The sequence below is a fragment of the Electrona antarctica genome, assembly GCF_951216825.1.
Source record: "Electrona antarctica genome assembly, chromosome: 12".
Classification (NCBI taxonomy): Eukaryota; Metazoa; Chordata; class Actinopteri; order Myctophiformes; family Myctophidae; genus Electrona; species Electrona antarctica.
In genome coordinates this window covers 51,264,239-51,286,752 of record NC_136793.1, presented here as the reverse complement: position 1 = coordinate 51,286,752, position 22,514 = coordinate 51,264,239, and the positions used below count along the sequence as shown (strand labels likewise).

The 22,514-nt window shown below is 45.3% G+C and overlaps 1 protein-coding gene across 1 annotated transcript in view; it reads left to right on the top strand.

Moving 5' to 3' along the window:
* The window catches only part of LOC306934453 (voltage-dependent N-type calcium channel subunit alpha-1B-like), a gene marked incomplete at its 3' end in the record, with an annotated part of 212,124 nt that overhangs the window by 161,748 nt on the left and 27,862 nt on the right, over positions 1-22,514 (top strand). Inside the window, 6 exon segments of the mRNA XM_079517021.1 lie at positions 2,595-2,759; positions 6,793-6,903; positions 8,994-9,077; positions 13,471-13,590; positions 14,087-14,152; positions 17,106-17,197. Of these exon segments, the coding sequence (XP_079373147.1) occupies positions 2,595-2,759; positions 6,793-6,903; positions 8,994-9,077; positions 13,471-13,590; positions 14,087-14,152; positions 17,106-17,197 (638 nt within the window).

The following is a 22,514-nucleotide window of genomic DNA, read 5'->3' as shown; positions in this document are numbered from 1 at the left end:
TGACTCTTCGTCTTCATCATCATCATCATCATCATCATCCTCCTCCTCCGATGCCAGTTCTAAATATATACAAATAAACATTTAGCTGTAGTCAGCCCGGCCAATAGCCAGTTGGGGGGGGGGGGGGGGGACGTAGGCTATCTGACATCATCGTCATCATCATCATCACACGGAGACACACTAAACAATGTACAATCATGATTGTATACAATATACAATGAATGCAATTATCATGCAAGCTCAGACGTCAATGAAACGTCATACAGATCTTATATAATACGCTACTGTTAGCTTCACTCCCCGTCCCCCCCTCCGATCCTTGTAGCAACGTCATCATAACCACGCGTTGCTTCAGTAAACGATGCATGTTTGTTCTCCGTCTTTGTAGACAGTAAATAAAAGGAGCGAACATTACTCTAAAGATCAGATCGCCTATAAGGCACGCTACAATATAAAATACTTGTACTGCCATGCGTGCATGCCTGCTACGATACATTTGTACTGCACCAACCAACCGATCGACACCAACCCCCCCCTCCAGCCCTTAGCCAGCACCAATGCACCGACCAACACCATTAGCCAGCACCTTCGGTGCTGGCTAATGGCTGGGGGCCATCGTGGTGAGTCATTCTGGCGTCATGATCTGACTAGTAGTAGTAATTATCCAAGCATCTATTTGTAGCGATCATCTTATGATTTCTGATCACTATAGAAGGGCATTTTCTACAATAAGATTACCTCAAAACATTCCGGGTTGATCGTCTTCTTCAATGGTTTCCCGGTATAGCTCATCGGACGACGATGGGGAGACAATGAAAAAAGGAGGGAGGGAGCAGCGAGTCTCGCTGTAAGCACTGGACCAGGGCTACTCCGCCTGGAGAAGGCGACTGGGACGCGTATGGATCAATACTACTACCACAAAACTCGCTCAAATAAATAGTACTGCTTTCAACTTTTTCTGCTAGAAAATCGCTCGGGCGAGACGGCAAACAGGCAAAACAATGAAAACTATGAAGACTCCCTCTGCCCCCACTGTTTACAGGGGGTGGGACCAGCTTCCAATGGCAACACGTACACGTGTGTCACGTGACACGGGTTTTCTGGGTAATGTAGTTGGAATATAAGCTCAGGAATTTAAACAGCGCTTCGGAGCATATTAATATGTTTAGATTCATCAAAAACTGTGAAGACGCCAATTGGCGTCATTGATCATTTACGGAATTCTGATGAAGACGCCAATTGGCGTCTTTCATCTTCTAAGGGTTAACAGTACATTTACCTGAGTACTTAAGACCCACTTCACCCCTTTTGCAACCAGATCTTGGTTTTTAGATATTTTGTTCACGGCGCCGTCATGTTCATGACGAAAGACCTATAATGAAAATGTGGTCTGCCCATACCCGAGGTGGGGTTGGCGAAAGGGCCTTTCTGTGTGGAGTTTGCATGTTCTCCCCGTGTCCCCTAGGGTAGGTATACCCTCACAAAAACATACAGTAATCCTGGTCTCTAAACTGCCTCCCCCTGGCCAGCCGGGGCGCCTGATGGAGGTGAATGGAACTGGTTGGAATAACGTGTTCTTTCCACGCGCTACGTCCAACCAGGGAAACTCCCCCCTGTCAGGTGTAAAAGGAGCAACTTGGACACTCATGCATGAAGGGAAGCATGAGTTCAAGTCCGTTGCTCTCCCCAGGTTGGCGGAGGGTGTGTAGAGACCAGGATCACATTAGATAATTGACACAGGGGTGAAAAATGGGTTACAAAATCATGGGATAAAAATTATTAAAAAAAAGAAAATGTGGTCTCACTTCCTTCCCGGACTACAAGTCCCACCTATCCACGCAGCCTCTCCACAAGGAGGGGGAGTGTGGTCATTGTAGGAATTCAGCAATCCAGTCAAACCCTATAGTCAAACACACAGACTAATATTATTTTTCTCGATTGCTCACCCCATACCCCATGGAGACTTGAATTCGTAGATATTTTTTTAGGGATGTCCCGATACACTTTTTTCGTTAGTGTTAGCCGATAACGATGCCAGAGAATAATAATAAAAAAAGAAAAAATATGTTATTTTATTATTAAGTCCACATACCGGGAATAGTGTTTATAGCTATCTAGCTATACATCTCGTGTTGTGTTTATAGCAGACTCCTCACTCAAATGTGCACTTGCAGTTTACTCGAAAGCAAACTCCACATGCCCCAACATTTCATTTACCTGCCATATAGTGTCAACCCCTTACCCCTGTGTCGGATCGGTGGTTAGACTGGCATAGTCACCGATACCGATATGACCCGATATGACCAAATAAGGGCCGATCCGATAGCGATACAGTATCGGGATATCTCTAATATTTTTTGTTTGTTTTTGTCGCATTCCTAAGCCAATCATTTTGATGACAGCAGTGGTTCCCTATGGAGACACAAAGATGGCCAGCAGTGGTTCCCTATGGAGACACAAAGAGTCCTCAAATTATTAGTAGTCAATAAAACATAATGTCATTTGAGTACTTTTACCGCCACTGCAATTAAGCCATGTATTTTGTTTGAAATAGTTTGAAGATGTAACTCCCTTCTTCTCCTGTGCCTTTGCAGAGGGCCTGCATCGACTTTGCCATCAACGCCAAGCCGCTGACACGCTACATGCCAGAGAACACCCAGTCCTTCCAGTACCGGATGTGGAAGTTCGTGGTGTCGGGGCCGTTTGAGTACTCCATCATGAGCATGATTGCAGTCAACACAGTGGTGCTCATGATGAAGGTAAATACGAGCCCTCCATGTAATAATATTCTGTCATTATTAAAGGAGAATTCCATATTAGAAGGCTTTCTTACCTTTATTTGTAGTTGTTACGTCCCCACCAAAGCAAAAGGGCATTATTGGCTATTTCCCCTACCATAAGCCATCATTGAATTGCATTGAATTGAATGGGGCTATGGGGTGTTATGATAATTCGCTTATTTCCATCGCTTTTTGTATATATTCTCTCTTCATAATGTAAATAGTATCCCAAGCAGCACACTTTACTACTTATTTCGATGGAAATAAGCGAATTAGCACAAAAAACGAACCCCCATTGAGGGCTTATATTAGGGGGAATAGCCAATAATGCACTTTTGCACAATATAACACCTGGACCTCTTTGGTGGGGACGTAACAACTACAAATAAAGGTAAGAAAGCCTTCTAGCATGGAATTCTCCTTTAACACTATGTGTGCCCAAGACGTCCCCAAACGTCTTTATAATTACACCCGTATGGAGGCCCAGGACGCCTGCGGACGTCTTTAGGTCTTTTTTGCGTGCAAGTGTTGTTTTTGGCAGCAAATTTCTATTTTAGTTTTAGTCATAGTCTTTGGACTGACACTTCATTTAGTTCTTGTCATATTTTAGTCACCTTGAATGTTCTAGTGTTAGTCTAGTTTTAGTCGACTAAAATGTATTTTGGCGGGCCTTGATGTCGTCGTAATGGCTGATTTTACACTGAAAATAGCCGATCTACAAGCTCACAACGCGTCGCACTGCGACGCGTTGTGAGCTTGTAAATCGGCTATTTTCAGCATGCAACCAAGGGTAAAATGACTTGTCTACTAGAATTGTCCACTAGCCCTTTGCAAACATTTTAGTCTAGTTTTTATTTGTTGAGGAAATTGTCAATATATTTAGTCATCATAGCTGAGTTTTCATTTCGTTTCCATTTAGTTTTCGTCAGTGAAAAAAGGTAGTCGACGAGCATTTTTCGTCTTAGTATTAGTCGACGAAATCAACACTGTTGCGCGCTAGTGTCAGGTGAAAGGAAAGGACTGGTGAGTCCACGTGTATCTAGTGTCAGGTGAAAGGAAAGGACTGGTGAGTCCACGTGTATCTAGTGTCAGGGGAAAGGAAAGGACTGGTGAGTCCACGTGTATCTAGTGTCAGGTGAAAGGAAAGGACTGGTGAGTCCACGTGTATCTAGTGTCAGGTGAAAGGAAAGGACTGGTGAGTCCACGTGTATCTAGTGTCAGGGGAAAGGAAAGGACTGGTGAGTCCACGTGTATCTAGTGTCAGGGGAAAGGAAAGGACTGGTGAGTCCACGTGTATCTATAGTGTCAGGTGAAAGGAAAGGACTGGTGAGTCCACGTGTATCTAGTGTCAGGGGAAAGGAAAGGACTGGTGAGTCCACGTGTATCTAGTGTCAGGGGAAAGGAAAGGACTGGTGAGTCCACGTGTATCTAGTGTCAGGTGAAAGGAAAGGACTGGTGAGTCCACGTGTATCTATAGTGTCAGGTGAAAGGAAAGGACTGGTGAGTCCACGTGTATCTAGTGTCAGGTGAAAGGAAAGGACTGGTGAGTCCACGTGTATCCTAGTGTCAGGTGAAAGGAAAGGACTGGTGAGTCCACGTGTATCTAGTGTCAGGTGAAAGGAAAGGACTGGTGAGTCCACGTGTATCTAGTGTCAGGGGAAAGGAAAGGACTGGTGAGTCCACGTGTATCTAGTGTCAGGTGAAAGGAAAGGACTGGTGAGTCCACGTGTATCTAGTGTCAGGTGAAAGGAAAGGACTGGTGAGTCCACGTGTATCTAGTGTCAGGGGAAAGGAAAGGACTGGTGAGTCCACGTGTATCTATAGTGTCAGGTGAAAGGAAAGGACTGGTGAGTCCACGTGTATCTAGTGTCAGGGGAAAGGAAAGGACTGGTGAGTCCACGTGTATCTAGTGTGTCAGGTGAAAGGAAAGGACTGGTGAGTCCACGTGTATCTAGTGTCAGGTGAAAGGAAAGGACTGGTGAGTCCACGTGTATCTATAGTGTCAGGTGAAAGGAAAGGACTGGTGAGTCCACGTGTATCTATAGTGTCAGGGGAAAGGAAAGGACTGGTGAGTCCACGTGTATCCTAGTGTCAGGTGAAAGGAAAGGACTGGTGAGTCCACGTGTATCTAGTGTCAGGTGAAAGGAAAGGACTGGTGAGTCCACGTGTATCTATAGTGTCAGGTGAAAGGAAAGGACTGGTGAGTCCACGTGTATCTAGTGTCAGGTGAAAGGAAAGGACTGGTGAGTCCACGTGTATCCTAGTGTCAGGTGAAAGGAAAGGACTGGTGAGTCCACGTGTATCCTAGTGTCAGGTGAAAGGAAAGGACTGGTGAGTCCACGTGTATCCTAGTGTCAGGTGAAAGGAAAGGACTGGTGAGTCCACGTGTATCTAGTGTCAGGTGAAAGGAAAGGACTGGTGAGTCCACGTGTATCTAGTGTCAGGGGAAAGGAAAGGACTGGTGAGTCCACGTGTATCCTAGTGTCAGGTGAAAGGAAAGGACTGGTGAGTCCACGTGTATCCTAGTGTCAGGTGAAAGGAAAGGACTGGTGAGTCCACGTGTATCCTAGTGTCAGGTGAAAGGAAAGGACTGGTGAGTCCACGTGTATCCTAGTGTCAGGTGAAAGGAAAGGACTGGTGAGTCCACGTGTATCCTAGTGTCAGGTGAAAGGAAAGGACTGGTGAGTCCACGTGTATCGATGTATCCATGTGGTTGTCTATACCCAACGCAACGGGGACGCAGTACAAATCAATGTTAATTTTGACAGCACATTTTGACTTGGTTTTTGTCAAAGTCTTTTGAATAAAATTCAATGTAGTTCCAGTGATATTTTAGCCACCAGACGTTTTAGTTTTAATTTATTTTTTGTCAACCAAACCTAACATGACTTCTAATATACACTGACACCACGGCACGTAAACAGCGCCTCAAACTGTGACTCCGCCCACCACCGGGGGAAGTTGTGATTTGCGCTCGTTCACTGCAATGCAATTTGCGCATATAATATAATATTTTCAAAACAATATTGAGCAGAGTAGCGATTATCAAACGTATTTGCAATGCCATACATTGAAAGATCTGTTGCCCGTGGACAAGGCACGCTACCTCCGCAAGTTAGATAGCATCGGCATAGATGTTTGTCCGTATGTGATTAAGGATTGGACCAAGTTGCATTGGCAGCCATAGAAAATTCTTACCCCAGGCTAAAACCGTTTTTTAAAACCGGACGTTTTTGGGCGTTCCTGTCTAGCGTGGTGTCAGTGTATTGGATCTCTCTTCTCTCCACTAGTCCCTCCCTAACGTTTTACCCATAGTTTTTATACTGTTTGTTGACGCAATTGTTTTACTCATCATAGCTTAGTTTTTATTGAGGCTTTGTCAGTGAAAAGAGGTAGTCGGCGAACATTTTTCGTCATCGTTTTAGCCGACGAAACTAACACTAGTACAATTGGGTGAGGTGTGGGGGGGGGGGGGGGGGGGAGGACTTGGCAATGACGACATTCATTGGGTGAAGATAAAGGTGTGTTCTCTCTCTGTGTAGTGTTGATTTCGTCGACTAAAACTATGACGAAAAATGGTTGTCGACTACCTTTATTTCACTGAGGAAAACTGAAGCTATGACGACTAAAACTATGACTAAAATATACTGACAATTTCGTCGATTTTAATTATTAAAACTAGACTAAAATGTTAGGGAGGGCCTAGTGGACAAGAGAACTAAAAGACAAGTCATTTTATGTTTGGTTGTGCTCTGAAAATAGCAGATCTACAAGCTCACAACTTGTGAGCTTGTGAATTCAAGTAGTATTAAAGTGTAAAATCAGCCATTATGATGGCATCAAGGCCCGCCAAAATACATTTTAGTCAACTACATCAACTGTAGACTGTCGACTAAAACTAAAACTAGACTAACACTAAAGCATTTCGGATGACTAAAATAGGACTAAAACTAAATGAAATTGTATTCAAAAACGGACTAAAACTAACATCAAAATTTGCTGCCTCCCTCAGTTCCACGGAGCTCCCGACGTCTACGAATCCCTGCTGAGGAATCTCAACATCGTGTTCACCGCCCTCTTCTCCCTGGAGTGCATCCTCAAGATCATCGCCTTCGGCCCTCTGGTGGGTCAACATTTTAACAGTTTTAACCCATTGAGACCTGGAACGCATCCATGTCACGTTAGCGTTTAACCACATTAACCATTAACCCATTTTGGGGCGGGAACCCGTTTTGGTGTTTTAAACATTGTTATAATTTAGCTATTGAAAAATAGCAGATCTACAAGCTCATAGCGCGCCACCGAGTGGCGCGCTATGAACTTGTAGGTCTGCTATTTTTGAAAAATCGTTAAAATGTGCCTCAAATCTTTCCGAAAATTGTCATGATTTAGAAAACTTTTTTTTTTAAATTTCGACGTCAGGCCTGAATGGGTTAACACTTATAGTGCCCAAAACCTCCCCACATTATATATCCATTTTTTGACAGCTCCCTTTGCTAGACAACGCCTTGTTCAGAAGCTCCCTTTGCTAGACAACGCCTTGTTCAGAAGCTCCCGGACATGTTTTTGACAGCTCCCTTTGCTAGACAACGCCTTGTTCAGAAGCTCCCGGACATGTTTTTGACAGCTCCCTTTGCTAGACAACGCCTTGTTCAGAAGCTCCCGGACATGTTTTTGACAGCTCCCTTTGCTAGACAACGCCTTGTTCAGAAGCTCCCGGACATGTTTTTGACAGCTCCCTTTGCTAGACAACGCCTTGTTCAGAAGCTCCCGGACATGTTTTTGACAGCTCCCTTTGCTAGACAACGCCTTGTTCAGAAGCTCCCGGACATGTTTTTGACAGCTCCCTTTGCTAGACAACGCCTTGTTCAGAAGCTCCCGGACATGTTTTTGACAGCTCCCTTTGCTAGACAACGCCTTGTTCAGAAGCTCCCGGACATGTTTTTGACAGCTCCCTTTGCTAGACAACGCCTTGTTCAGAAGCTCCCGGACATGTTTTTGACAGCTCCCTTTGCTAGACAACGCCTTGTTCAGAAGCTCCCGGACATGTTTTTGACAGCTCCCTTTGCTAGACAACGCCTTGTTCAGAAGCTCCCGGACATGTTTTTGACAGCTCCCTTTGCTAGACAACGCCTTGTTCAGAAGCTCCCGGACATGTTTTTGACAGCTCCCTTTGCTAGACAACGCCTTGTTCAGAAGCTCCCGGACATGTTTTTGACAGCTCCCTTTGCTAGACAACGCCTTGTTCAGAAGCTCCCGGACATGTTTTTGACAGCTCCCTTTGCTAGACAACGCCTTGTTCAGAAGCTCCCGGACATGTTTTTGACAGCTCCCTTTGCTAGACAACGCCTTGTTCAGAAGCTCCCGGACATGTTTTGCGCTGCATGCGCGCAGCCGTTCACTTCCTTGTCTATACGGGCCGACAAATCGTGCTATAATCTCTGAATCTATACAGCGCTGTCCGAGTTCCGAAAGGCAGCGCAGAAGTGCATTAATGACGTTAAAGGACCCCCTCGAGTGTAATATTGCAATTATACAACAGTTACCCTTAAAAAGAAGAAGAAAAAATAAGGAAAAAAAAGCGTAATTTTTTTTAATGACAGATGTAGCCACTACGACCACACATGTCCCAAGAAACTCGCTACGCCTAGCAACCCAGTCTGCTGCGCTCTGGGAGAACAGTAACCTGACTCCGCCAGATGGGGCAGCAGAGAGTAGAGTACACTGGGTTCCCCCCTCCTGCTCCCATCTGGGAACTCTCAGGCAGACTTGATGCCCGGCCACAAAACGGCCTGGCCAATCAGCAGCAGCTAGAGGCGGGATAGCTGCTGCTGATTGGCCAGGCCGTTTTGTGGCGGAGTCAGGTTAGGAGAACAGAGCAGCTGATTTCTTTGTTTTGATTAGGTCTTCCATCATGCTGGTTTGAAGCACGGCAAGAAGGCTGTTTCAACCAATCTGATTGCTTCCTCAAAACGACCTGTTGTATAATGTGACTACCGTACACCATACAGGGCCACGCCCACCACCCCGACAATATCGCCGAGACACTTTGTTCATTTTTGGACCACAATGCTAAATATGCGACGTTTTTTTACGAAACCCAATGTTATTCTGCGTAGAGAAAACCTTCCACGAACTAGCTGGGGATGTATGCTCTATTCAGCCACAAATATTCAGTTGTCTAATGTTCAATTCAATTCCCCCTCCCCCCAGAATTATCTGAAAGATGCCTGGAACGTGTTTGACTTTGTAACCGTGCTGGGGAGCATCACGGACATCCTGGTCACTGAAATCAAAGTAAGTCTCCACCGTGTGCTCAGCATTCACCTAGTAATCGCATGCTGCAATTTCATCTATGATAACAATGACAGAGAGACTGGCACGCAGGCAGGCAGGCAGGCAGGCAGGCAGGCAGGCAGGCAGGCAGGCAGGCAGGCAGGCAGGCAGGCAGGCAGGCAGGCAGACAGGCAGACAGGCAGGCAGGCAGGCAGGCAGGCAGGCAGGCAGGCAGGCAGGCAGGCAGGCAGGCAGGCAGGCTGGCTGGCTGGCTGGCTGGCAGGCAGGCAGTGTGCGCACACACACACGCACACGCACACGCACGCACACACAAGCACAAGCACAAGCACAAGCACAAGCACAAGCACAGCCCAGACTGCTGATACAACAAAGGCCTGTACACAAGCTTTGTGCAGACATGCTAACTATAGCCATATCAGCAAAGCAGCCTTGGCGGTGCGCCAGCGAGCCTGATAATTCAGACGAGTGGACCTTGGATGGGTTTGGGAGGGGGTGGTTGGGAGGGGGTGGTTGTGGGGTAGGGGGGGGGGGGGGGGGGGGGGGAGTGTTGATGGTATTGATCTCTATCCCTGAGGGCCTGATACAGGATCTGAGGACAGATGCTTCCTTTGAATGCAGCCTATAGAGATTCATCAGGGATATCTTAAAGGTAGCCGTGTATTGGCACGCACTCCTCATGGGTTGTGTCCAGCGCCACTACATTACCTACTGTATAGCCACATGCACTTTGATTCCATCTGAAGTATTGGCCACTTTGGAAGCCCTTAGTTTGACAAAATAGCGAAAATATAGCTGATGTACTGCATGTATACAACCTCACCATGATTCTTTGGGTGGAACAATCTTTGAAAATGTGCCCTGCACAATATGGACGTGGGGGTTGATGTGGTTAATCCCATTTTGGGCGCGAACCCCTTTTGGTGTTAGCATTATGTTATGCCTTAGCTATTGAAAAATAGCAGATCTACAAGCTCATAGCGCGCCACCGAGTGGCGCGCTACGAGCTTGTAGGTCTGCTATTTTTGAAAAATCGAAGAACGACTGACATAGAAACATAGCTTTTTCAGAAAACTGTCAAGATGTAGAAGACATTTTTAGAATCTGATCTCGGGTCAAAATGGGTTATTATGACGTAACAGATCACCTTAGAAAAACCTTCACGCATGCCTGTGTTAAATAGTTGCACGTGTCAAATAAATGATGAAGCAATTGTTTCCCCAATATAGTAATCAATTCCTCAAACATGTATTTTTCTTTTCCCCGTGTGAATTCTTGACTTTTTCTCGTCTTCTCTGACATTCTCCCACCTGTTCTGTTTCGTCTCTGTCGGGTGGAAACCTCATTATGTCAAAAACTGTTGTCAGGATCAAGTAGTAGGGCATTTTTCATTTACAAAATAAAAATATTAAATATTATAATGAGAGATGAGAGCTTTCCGCCCGACAGCAGCGATTGTATTCTGTTTAACTGATGCCTGCTTTAAGTGTGTTGTATATACTGTATATACTGTATATACTGTATATACTGTATATACTGTATATACTGTATATACTGTATATACTGTATATACTGTATATACTGTTCCTCACTTCGTCTTCTTCTTCCTCACTTTATTCTGATTCCTGTCTGTCTGTCTGTCTGTCTGTCTGTCTGTCTGTCTGTCTGTCTGTCTGTCTGTCTGTCTGTCTGTCTGTCTGCCTGCCTGCCTGTCTGTCTGTCTGTCTCTGTCTGTCTGTCTGTCTCTGTATGTCTGTCTGTCTGTCTGTCTGTCTGTCTGTCTGTCTGTCTGTCTGTCTGTCTGTCTGTCTGTCTGTCTGTCTGTCTGTCTGTCTGAATGTCCAATTGTCCTCACTAATGTTACCACCAACTGCTCCAAAATGTCACTTTTAGACTACGGTGAGTGACTTCGCAACATGCTGTCAAAATGGGTCATTTCTTTTTTTTTATACAAAAGAAATGAACCACCGCATGAACCCAGCCAGAACTAGCATGCTTCAGTGAACCTGCGCCATGACATGTGACCAGCTTTTCTCCTTGTTTCTTTTCTTTGTCGTTCCGTTTTGTTTGTTCTGATGATGATGAGTTGCAGCTTTGTTGTTGATTCTTGGTTTTCCTTGTTTTGCTTTTTGTTTCGTTTCCATTTTGCTATTGTGACAATCAATGTTAATGAGGTGGACAATAGTTACAGTTGGGTGCCACCGATATTGTCCCTTATCATTTGACCCATTTAGGCCTGACCTCAAAATTTTAATAAAATCCTTCTAAATCCTCCAGTTTTCTGAAATAAATATTTTCACGATTTTTCAAAAATAGCAGACCTACAAGCTCGTAGCGCGCCACTCGGTGGCGCGCTATGAGCTTGTAGATCTGCTATTTTCCAATAGCTAAATTATAACATAATGTTTAAAACACTAATAGGGGTTCCCGCCCAAAATGGGTTAACTGTCCTTTTTGCGCAGATCACGCAAACCTCAGCAAAAAGAAAAGGACAATATCGATGGCCTCCAACTGTTACATGTATTGTTCTGCATATATTCAACTGTTCAATAATTCTCTAGATGTGACGTGAACATGGCATTTAGTTCCCTGAGCTTATTGAATTAGTTGTTGTAAAATAGTTCCGTGGTTTTCAACCGTGAGTTCCAGCTGATCATTTTACGTTATTTTGATCAACATTTGCGTGTTGTCTCTCTTATGTTAGCAACATCAATACAGCATGGACGTTTTGGCTTTGAGAGGCAAACTATCATCAAATGTGACTCATTTTGATACAGAGATAGTCAGTTCAGGAGAGAAGAAAAACTGATTATCTTAGAAAAAAAAAAATGTCAATGACTCACAAATGGTGGTCCGTGGGTTCAAATGCCGAATAAATAATAAAATAAAACCTTGACGTGAAAAAAAGAAAACCACTGTCTGTTCTAGTTGGTACGTGATTGGTTGACTGGTGTTCTAGTCGGTACGTGGTTGGTTGACTGGTGTTCTAGTCGGTACGTGGTTGGTTGACTGGTGTTCTAGTCGGTACGTGGTTGGTTGACTGGTGTTCTAGTCGGTACGTGGTTGTTTGACTGGTGTTCTAGTCGGTACGTGGTTGGTTGACTGGTGTTCTAGTCGGTACGTGGTTGGTTGACTGGTGTTCTAGTTGGTACGTGGTTGGTTGACTGGTGTTCTAGTCGGTACGTGGTTGGTTGACTGGTGTTCTAGTCGGTACGTGGTTGGTTGACTGGTGTTCTAGTCGGTACGTGGTTGGTTGACTGGTGTTCTAGTCGGTACGTGGTTGGTTGACTGGTGTTCTAGTCGGTACGTGGTTGGTTGACTGGTGTTCTAGTCGGTACGTGGTTGGTTGACTGGTGTTCTAGTCGGTACGTGGTTGGTTGACTGGTGTTCTAGTCGGTACGTGGTTGGTTGACTGGTGTTCTAGTCGGTACGTGGTTGGTTGACTGGTGTTCTAGTCGGTACGTGGTTGGTTGACTGGTGTTCTAGTCGGTACGTGGTTGGTTGACTGGTGTTCTAGTCGGTACGTGGTTGGTTGACTGGTGTTCTAGTCGGTACGTGGTTGGTTGACTGGTGTTCTAGTCGGTACGTGGTTGGTTGACTGGTGTTCTAGTCGGTACGTGATTGGTTGACTGGTGTTCTAGTCGGTACGTGATTGGTTGACTGGTGTTCTAGTCGGTACGTGGTTGGTTGACTGGTGTTCTAGTCGGTACGTGGTTGGTTGACTGGTGTTCTAGTCGGTACGTGATTGGTTGACTGGTGTTCTAGTCGGTACGTGGTTGGTTGACTGGTGTTCTAGTCGGTACGTGGTTGGTTGACTGGTGTTCTAGTCTGTACGTGATTGGTTGACTGGTGTTCTAGTCGGTACGTGGTTGGTTGACTGGTGTTCTAGTCGGTACGTGGTTGGTTGACTGGTGTTCTAGTCGGTACGTGGTTGGTTGACTGGTGTTCTAGTCGGTACGTGGTTGGTTGACTGGTGTTCTAGTCGGTACGTGGTTGGTTGACTGGTGTTCTAGTCGGTACGTGGTTGGTTGACTGGTGTTCTAGTCGGTACGTGGTTGGTTGACTGGTGTTCTAGTCGGTACGTGGTTGGTTGACTGGTGTTCTAGTCGGTACGTGGTTGGTTGACTGTTGTTCTAGTCGGTACGTGGTTGGTTGACTGGTGTTCTAGTCGGTACGTTGTTGGTTGACTGGTGTTCTAGTCGGTACGTGGTTGGTTGACTGGTGTTCTAGTCGGTACGTGGTTGGTTGACTGGTGTTCTAGTCGGTACGTTGTTGGTTGACTGGTGTTCTAGTCGGTACGTGGTTGGTTGACTGGTGTTCTAGTCGGTACGTGGTTGGTTGACTGGTGTTCTAGCTGGTACGTGGTTGGTTGACTGTTGTTCTTTGTGGCATGCAGGCGGACCGCCTGTTGAACCTGAGTTTCCTGAGGCTGTTCAGAGCCGCGCGCCTCATCAAGCTGCTGAGGCAGGGTTACACCATCCGCATCCTGCTCTGGACCTTTGTCCAGTCCTTCAAGGTGACCGCACGCACACACACACACGCACGCACGCACGCACGCACGCACGCACGCACGCACGCACGCACGCACGCACGCACGCACGCACGCACGCACGCACGCACGCACGCACGCACGCACGCACGCACGCACGCATGGATTAAAGTTCTCGGTCGCCATGGCGGCGGCGGTGGCTCAGGGGGTAGAGTGGCCGCATGTTCGAACCCGGGCTCCCCCCAGAGTTAGTGTCGAGGTGTCCTTGAGCAAGACACTGAACCCCTAATTGCTCCTGATGTGCTGGTTGGTGCCTTGCATGGTTGTAAATAAATAAACAGCTGCACGCACACGCACGCACGCACCCACGCACGCACGCACGCACGCACGCACGCACGCACGCACGCACGCACGCACGCACGCACGCACACACACATTTGGCTGCGCAGGCACATAACACCTGGAGTCGCTGCGACTGCATGAATAATTCAAGGTGTTTTGTTTGGTTGTTTTCCCGCTCCAGGCTCTGCCCTACGTCTGCCTGCTGATTGCTATGCTGTTCTTCATTTATGCCATCATCGGGATGCAGGTGGGTGATGTGGTGACGTCACCACGCGGTGGCGCGCACCATGTTTACTGTGGGAAGATGTTGTGCCGCAATGCCGTCAGTGTTTTACTTTAGTGTAAAAGGTATATTCAGTGATTTCACTTAATTCAAATATCACTTCTTTTTTTGTTTTGTTGTGGTAATCCTCCATACTATAGAGTGTGCTGACCATTATAAGGAGTTCCTCCCTGTCCCCATGCAGTTAACCCGGGGGGGGGGTCAAAAAACCATAGGTTTCGTTTTTGGCTATAGGTGGCCCAGCCTTCATCCAATCAGGATAGAGAGGGGCCTTCCGCCAATCACGATCGAGCGGGGGCGGGCCTTGGTGTGTGTGCTGTTGGCCTGTCGCGTGTCCCCCCCCCCCACACACACTGTAGTGCATGTGCACATCTTGATACCGGAGTGGACCGGGGTTTTTTCCAAATCACCCAAATCACTGAATGCTCCTTTAAAAGGACAACTTTAAAGGAGCCAAGGTTCATGTTTTTGGTTGTTATTAGAGATGAGTGTTTATTTCTTTTTTGTTCATGTGCTGCTCTCTTTTGTTTTAGCGATTTCAGCTATTTCTGATAGGGGGGCGGGGGCATTCGAACAAGTCACTGATGAAGGCTGGATAGCGGAAACGTTTGTCTCCTGTCCATTTTTATTTATTTGGCATTCGAACAAGTGACATTCGTACTAAGTGAAAAAATAAAACCTTTGTGTACAGTAGCTCTGTTCATTGTTCAAATGAAAGAAAGCAGCAAATAAAAACAAAACGAACACTCATATTTTACTTTCTCTAATAACAACCTAAAACATGAACCTTGGTCTTACACTACCAATTATTTTAGTAAGTAAGTACATTTTATTTATAAAGCACCTTTCGAAAAACAGTTACACGGTGCTGAACAATTGACACAGTATAAACAATCGGAACAAGTTAAAAACAGGGAACATCGCACAAAGGTGTAAAAATGTAATACAGTAATGCAATGAGCAGAACAAAAACAGTCAAAGCAGAACAAAAACACGAGGCTGTAAAAGTGAACCAGGTAAGCATGGGTGCATGGGAAGAAAGCTTACGAAATAAATGTGCCTTTAGGAGTTCAGTGATTTGGGTGATTTGGAAAACCACCCAGTCCGCCCCGGTAACAACATGTGCACATGCACGCTCTACAGTGGGGGGAAGTGCAACAGGCCAACAGCATGTGCACCAAGGCCCGCCCCCATTCGATCATGATTGGAGGAAGGCCCCTCTCATCCTGATTGGATGAAGGCTTTGTCACCCGCCACCAAAACTGAAACTAGGGTTTTTTGACCCCAGGGGCTCACTGGGGACAGGGAGGAACTCCTTATAATGTCAGCACACTCTATAGTAGGGAGGATTATCCAGAAAAAAAGAAAAAATAAGTGATATTTGAATTAAGTCAAATCACTGAATATACCTTTAAAACCGTCACCTGACTATATATATATATATTACATATTTACATATTGTATCCTCTGCATTTTACACCTGTACCATCTTTAAATCTGTTGTGATATTGTTTCTTTAAATACGTGTTTAATTAGCTCTATATCCCCATAGCAATCATTGCTATAGAGCGATTCTCCGTTAATTTTCCTCATAGACATTTCAGAAAGTATTTATTTGAAGACGTTTACGCCGCGGACAAAGCCAACTCGAGTCGTGACAAATCATGACAACAAACACAATTTTTGGGGCCGAAAAAATAATTAGAAAGAAGAAAGAAACGGCAGGTTACAACACTTTCTTTGTTGTTTTTCTTCTTTGTAATTATTTGTTTGGTCCAAAATATTGTTTGTGTTGTCATGAGTTGTCACGACTCGAGTTGGCTTTGTCCGCGGCGTAACCGTCTTTAAATAAATACTTGTTGAAATGTCTATGGGAAAAATGTCTATAGGAAAAATGCATTGGGATTCATTTCCTGGTCCATGGTAGGAGGCGGGACTGCGACGCTCTATAGTGTTTGTTCATTAACACTCGCGAATACAAGTGGCCGAAATGAGTTTTCTCCGACGTAGTAGAGCCGCTGCTTCTTCGCCTGGAAAGGAGCCAGCTTAGGTGGTTCGGGGCATCTGTTTAGGATGCCTCTCGGGCGTCTCCCCTAGGGAGGTCCGCAAGGCACGTCCCACTGGGAGGATACCCCCGGGGGCAGACCAAGGCGCAGATGTAGGGATTACATCGACTCACTGGGCCTTGGAACGCCTCGGGATCCCCCAGGAGGGAAGTCACTAATGTTGCTCTGGAGAGGGAAGTCTGGAGCTCTCTGGTGGAGCTGTTGCCCCCGCGACCCGACTACGGATAAGCGGTTGAAGATGGATGTGACTTTAGGAGTCTCTTAAAACACCGTCACCTGACTCAGTATATTTACATATTGGATCCTCTGCATTTTACACCTGCCAAGTGTTTAATTAGCTCTATATCCCCATAGCAATCATTGCTATAGTGTTTGTTCAGTAAGACGTGTCTGTCTGTCTCTCCAGCCCTTTAGTAAACAGAAAATGAATATTCATGTCAGATGAGGGAACTCACACAGGATACAGGATACATTTTGAAAATTGAAAATGTGAGCTGTGACCAAAGTTGAACACAAGCTGGTGAATTATGTTCATGGGCTGCTATCGTCTGATTGGACAAAACTGGTATCCCGACCTCAAGTTGTATTTTGTTTTTTACTGAAGGGCTGTAGAGATGGAGAGACCCCTGTTACCGAACAAACACTCTACTGCAATGATTACCTGGGACTACTAAAATACGAATATAGAGCTTTTTTTCCCCTTTTTTTTAACAAAGACAATCAATTATACAATTATACAAAATCGTCCACAATTATAATGCAACATTTTGGACTGAAATGATTTAATCAGACAATAAATATCCCCTTTTTTTCCTCTCTGTCTCTCCTCCCGTCATGTTCTCGTCCCTCAGGTGTTCGGAAACATCGAACTTGACGAGGACCGGGAAATCAATCACCACAACAACTTCCGCACGTTCTTTCAGGCCCTCATGCTGCTGTTCAGGTACGCAGTAGTTTACCATACGGTTTACCATTCATTTGAGCTATAGTGTCCGGGTAGCTCAGTGGGTAGAGCTCTCGCCTTTGGACCACAAGTTCATGGGTTCGATCCCGGGCCACCGCCAACTCAGTGTATATGAGTAGTTTGTAAGCATTGTAACAGGGACAAACTCCATGTCCATGGGGTCTAGTGCAGTGGTTCCCAAGGTGGGGTCCGGGGACCCCTATAGGGGTCCTTGAGGGAGTTCCAGGGGGTCCCCAGCTCAATGATAGTTAGGAACCAAATGGACCCTTACGGGTCTGTAACTCAAAGAGTTAAATTAACATTGATTTTACAATATAAATGGGGGTCTCAGAGATAGAAATGCCATTAAATAGGGGACCGTATAGCCTAATTCAGGTCAAACTGAAAATGGTTGAAAATCACTGCTAGAACCGTAAAAACCTTCTCTTATGGGCATACCTTGGCATGTATTTTCAAACGGGGGTCCGCGGGCTAATGAGTATCATTTTGGGGGTCCTTGACAGGACAGACTCCTGTGTGTTACCGGCTGATACCGCAAATAAGCCACTCCCGGCCTACTAGTTATTCACCTTGTAGATTTTTACTGTTACCCAACTAAGTGTAAATCAGGCATAACTCGGGACCATAACGCCCTAAACCTAACCCCTAAATGCCTAATCCTATAACCCTTAAAACCCATTTTGGGCGGGAACCCCTTTTGGTGTTAGCATTATGTTATGCTTTAGCTATTGAAAAATAGCAGATCTACAAGCTCATAGCGCGCCACCGAGTGGCGCGCTACGAGCTTGTAGGTCTGCTATTTTTTTTTAAAGTTTAGAATTTTTAGAATCTGATCTCAGGTCAAAAGGGGTTAACTCCAACCTGTTCTCGCTTGGCTCAGCGGGGCCGTACGGCCGCACTTCTCGCGTGAATACGCAGACAGACAATCACGCCGCCAGTAAATGGCAGACGATCTAAGGTCAAAACGTCACAGAGAACAGAGTTGACCACGGTCCAGCTATTTGACAGTTTTACGAGAGTGCCAGATGTGCCGGTGTCCGGTTGACCGCCCCGCGCCCCCACCTGCCCGCTCGACTCTCACTGAAAATGTATTTCTATAGCAGCGTCTGAAACGCCCTTAACACTACAAATCTTTTGAAACCATAAAAACAACTGAGACGCCATTACACGCACGCACGCAGGCACACACGCACACGCTTCTAGTATACATATTCTTACACATGCACTGTCTATACGTTCACCTCTATACACACCCACAGACATGCACTCATACCTAGGGCGGCGGTGGCTCAGCCTGGGTAGAGTGCCTGTCTTCTACATCCTGACAGTTTTCTGAAAAAGCTATGTTTCTATGTCAGTCGTTCAAATAGCAGACCTACAAGCTCATAGCGCGCCACTCGGTGGCGCGCTATGAGCTTGTAGATCTGCTATTTTTCAATAGCTAAAGCATAACATAATGCTAACACCAAAAGGGGTTCCCGCCCAAAATGGGTTAATTGGGCATAAACATAAACATTGAAGCTGTTATTTGCGCTGATAAATCTGCAAAACATTTAAATAAATGTAATATATGTATATGTATTATGTATAAATAAATAGATTTATCATCACCATGTAATATTAACGTTCTATGTTGATTCGTTTAAATCACACAAACGGCAATTATCAAACAGAAATCAGCTGTGCGCCAACAGGTTTACTCTATCCAAAATCAGAGGTGTCTGTACTGTAGCCTAATCGATAAATTAATGTAACGGTTACGTACTGTAGATATTGACAACTAGATGAGGGACCTGCGGTTCTAATGTCTATCAAGCCGATGACCAAGTATACCTCTTATTTCACAAGATGATTAGAATTAAACGTGAACAACAGTGCGAAAAGCAACGCTTTAGTTTACCTCATAACGTATAGATGCTGGGTAATCTATGATGCACACGTGTGTACGTACGTCTGTACTCTGTACACATCCACCTAACTCGAGAACCGTTCGCCCCACCGACTGCAAATTCGACACACGCGTCCCCCACCCCCACGGGGAGTGCAGTGCCCGGTGTCGAGTTGGTCGGACCCACGGTTGTCCAGAACCGCCACAAAAGCCCTCTGCCCCGGGCTCTGGACAACAGGGCCCCTTACCCAGGTGGCCTAACTTCTGACATCACAATACAAATTTGGGCATGCCTGACACAGACCTCTATAGGAATAAAGCGACACAGAGAGACAGATACAGACATCTCCATATATGGGCATATAAAAGGGACACAGACAGACAGGTACAACGGGTATTGCATGGTCGGGGTGGGGCATGGATCTCCAACCTCCATCGTTACCGACTCGGTGCTCTACAGCCGGGCACCGGTCTAGCTTAACCCATTTTGGGCGGGAACCCCTTTTGGTGTTTTAAACATTATGTTATAATTAAGCTATTGAAAAATAGCAGATCTACAAGCTCATAGCACGCCACCGAGTGGCGCGCTACAAGCTTGTAGGTCTGCTATTTTTGAAAAATCGTGAAAAGGTGGCGCAAATCTTTGAATATATATTCTTTCAAAGTGAATGTTTTTAACTCGGGTCCAAATGGGTTAAACTATTTATAATTGCGGCATTTAGCAGATGCTTTCATCCAGAGGGACGTATAAGGTCAAAAGTGTGATGAACATTAAACATGTGGACAGTGTCCCATCAGTTTGACTTTGAAGGGCAGGATGCTAATAGTGATTCACTATTCACATTATTCACAGCTGCTGTGTCCTCATTTACTCTGGGTAGGGCATTAAGCAACTAGTCGACTAGTTTACTAGTCGACTAGTAAATCCACTAGTCGACCTTGCTGGTACTAGTTGACTAGTTGATAAGATATTTTTTTCCCCGATTTTGTAGGCCTCAATATCAGGTAGATTATAGTTATAGTCACCAATAGGGATGTCCCGATACCCTTTTTTCGTTTCCGATCCGATTCCGATCCAACAATTTATGTGTTAACCGATACCGATACCAGAGCTTTTTTTTTAAAAGTGTAAAGTACATGTACTCATGTTGGTTGCGTTATCACGTAGAATAACGTGAAGTTTAGCCCTGGTGATGTTCCACTTTGCATGCAAGCACACACACACACACACACACACACACACACACACACACACACACACACACACACACACACACTATGCATATTATATATATGCTTATTATATTTTAATAATCTTCTCTTTATTTTAACCAACCAAGGCATCCCTTTGCACTACATTTTACTAGGGCCTTCTTATACAGTACCTTTCTAAAAGACAGAGGGAACTGTTAATTGTGTACCGTCACTTTAAATGCGTAATGTATACATCATCGTACGTTGGTGTCACGCACCAAAAATAGCCAGTCTACAAGCTCACACCGCGTCTGGTTGCACTGCGTTGTGAGCTTGTAGCTCTGTCTTTTCAGCAACGATAGATTGAGAAGTTGCATGCACTGATGCACATTGGAATACGTCACGTATTATGTGAAACTATTCAATCGATCTGCGGGAGATATTATAACTACGCTTCCTCCCCGCAAATATATATCATATGCGGGGAGGAAGCGTCAGTGAATCCTCGCTATGAGTCTGGCCGCACCAGGCTAGCAGCTGACGGCTCCCGTGTTGTTTCGACTCGGTGCAGACATGATGCAAAGGTATCGCATTTGGGTTTAATACAATGCATTATTGGCAGATGCATTAAAATGTAACCAAACTTTTCCACCCGTTCCACCCACGGCGCAAGTTACCATGAGCGTCAGACCACCGTGGCCCAGTCAGTTTAGAGTTTATTTGTCCAGTCTAACTTCGAAGAGAGGGGGAGAAAGAAAAACAACAAAAGATAGTCTACTTGGCAGCACTTGTGCATGCAAATTTATGTTAGTCGCAAACTACAGCAAGCCGCCTTTGTTTTAAATTGTCCCCCATTCGCACGTCGGCAAAGCCGTTCACACCTACGGCTGGAGATGCGCGTTTTCAATACCGGCGGCCCCGTCTCACCGTGCTGCGCGCATTACGTGATTAAATAAAATGTGGTATCGGATTGGTGCGGGGCGTACTTGCCGATTCCGATATGACCAAATAAGGGCATATCGGAGGGCATTCCGATACAAGTATCGGTATCGGGACATGCCTAGTCACCAATGTACACAGTTTTTAAATGTACACATATTTATTTTAAAAAAAAAAGAAAAAAGAAAAAGCTTTTTTTTAATTTTTTGATTATTAACATAATAGGTGGGTAAACTAGGCAACTAGTCAACTAGTAAAAATGACTATAAGTGAATGCCCTAACTCTGGGTCTATGGCGGTGATTCTCCTAGTGGGGTCCACAGGGGTCCTTGAAGGGTTTCCAGGGGGGTCCCCAGCAAAATGATCTACACTAGTGCAGTGGTTCCCAAACGTTTTCATGTCGAGGACCCCCAAATTGACACAAATGTAATAGCCCGTGGACCCCCATTTGAAAAGGTATGCCAGGGACCCCCATAAGAGAAGATTGTTACGGCTCTAGCAGTGATTCTCAACCCGTTTAATTTCAAGGGCCCCCAGTTTGACATACATTAGGCTACGGACCCCCATCTAATGGCATTTCTATCTCTGAGACCCCAATTTATATTGTAAAATCAAAGCAGAGTTACCTCAGTTATACCTACCTAACTCTGCACTAGTTTAATCACTTACGTACTATTTGGAAAAGAAGAAATGCAAAAATAGCTGATCCGCAAGCTCGTAACACGTCGAGATGCGATGTGTTGTGAACTAAATATGGATGGCACGTTGACTGAAAGTGGTTAATTTCATTACCCTATATAATTTGTAGTTTATGTAATTAATCAAATCTAAGATCTGCTCTAATGAGGGTTCCTTGGCACCAAATCTTTTCAAAAGAGGGGGAGTGGGACTCTGCGGCTCACTGTAATTATATGCATCAATTCTGGGGTGAAATTGGACATGGAAATGGCTTAGAAGCACTGCTCAATGGAAAAGTAATTTTCCTGGACCACTGATATCCAGCTGTGATTCTGTTTCATATTTTATGACCCCGCTGAATTATGTAGTTAGCAGTAAGGAGTGCAGAAAATGACACATGCACCAACGCGCGCATACACACCATTCAGTCAGACAGACAGACAGACAGACAGACAGACAGACAGACAGACAGACAGACAGACAGACAGACAGACAGACAGACAGACAGACAGTTGCGGTCAGTCAGTCAGTCAGCCAGACAGGTTGCAGTCAGTCAGTCGGTCAGTCAGCCAGACAGACAGGTTGCGGTCAGTCAGG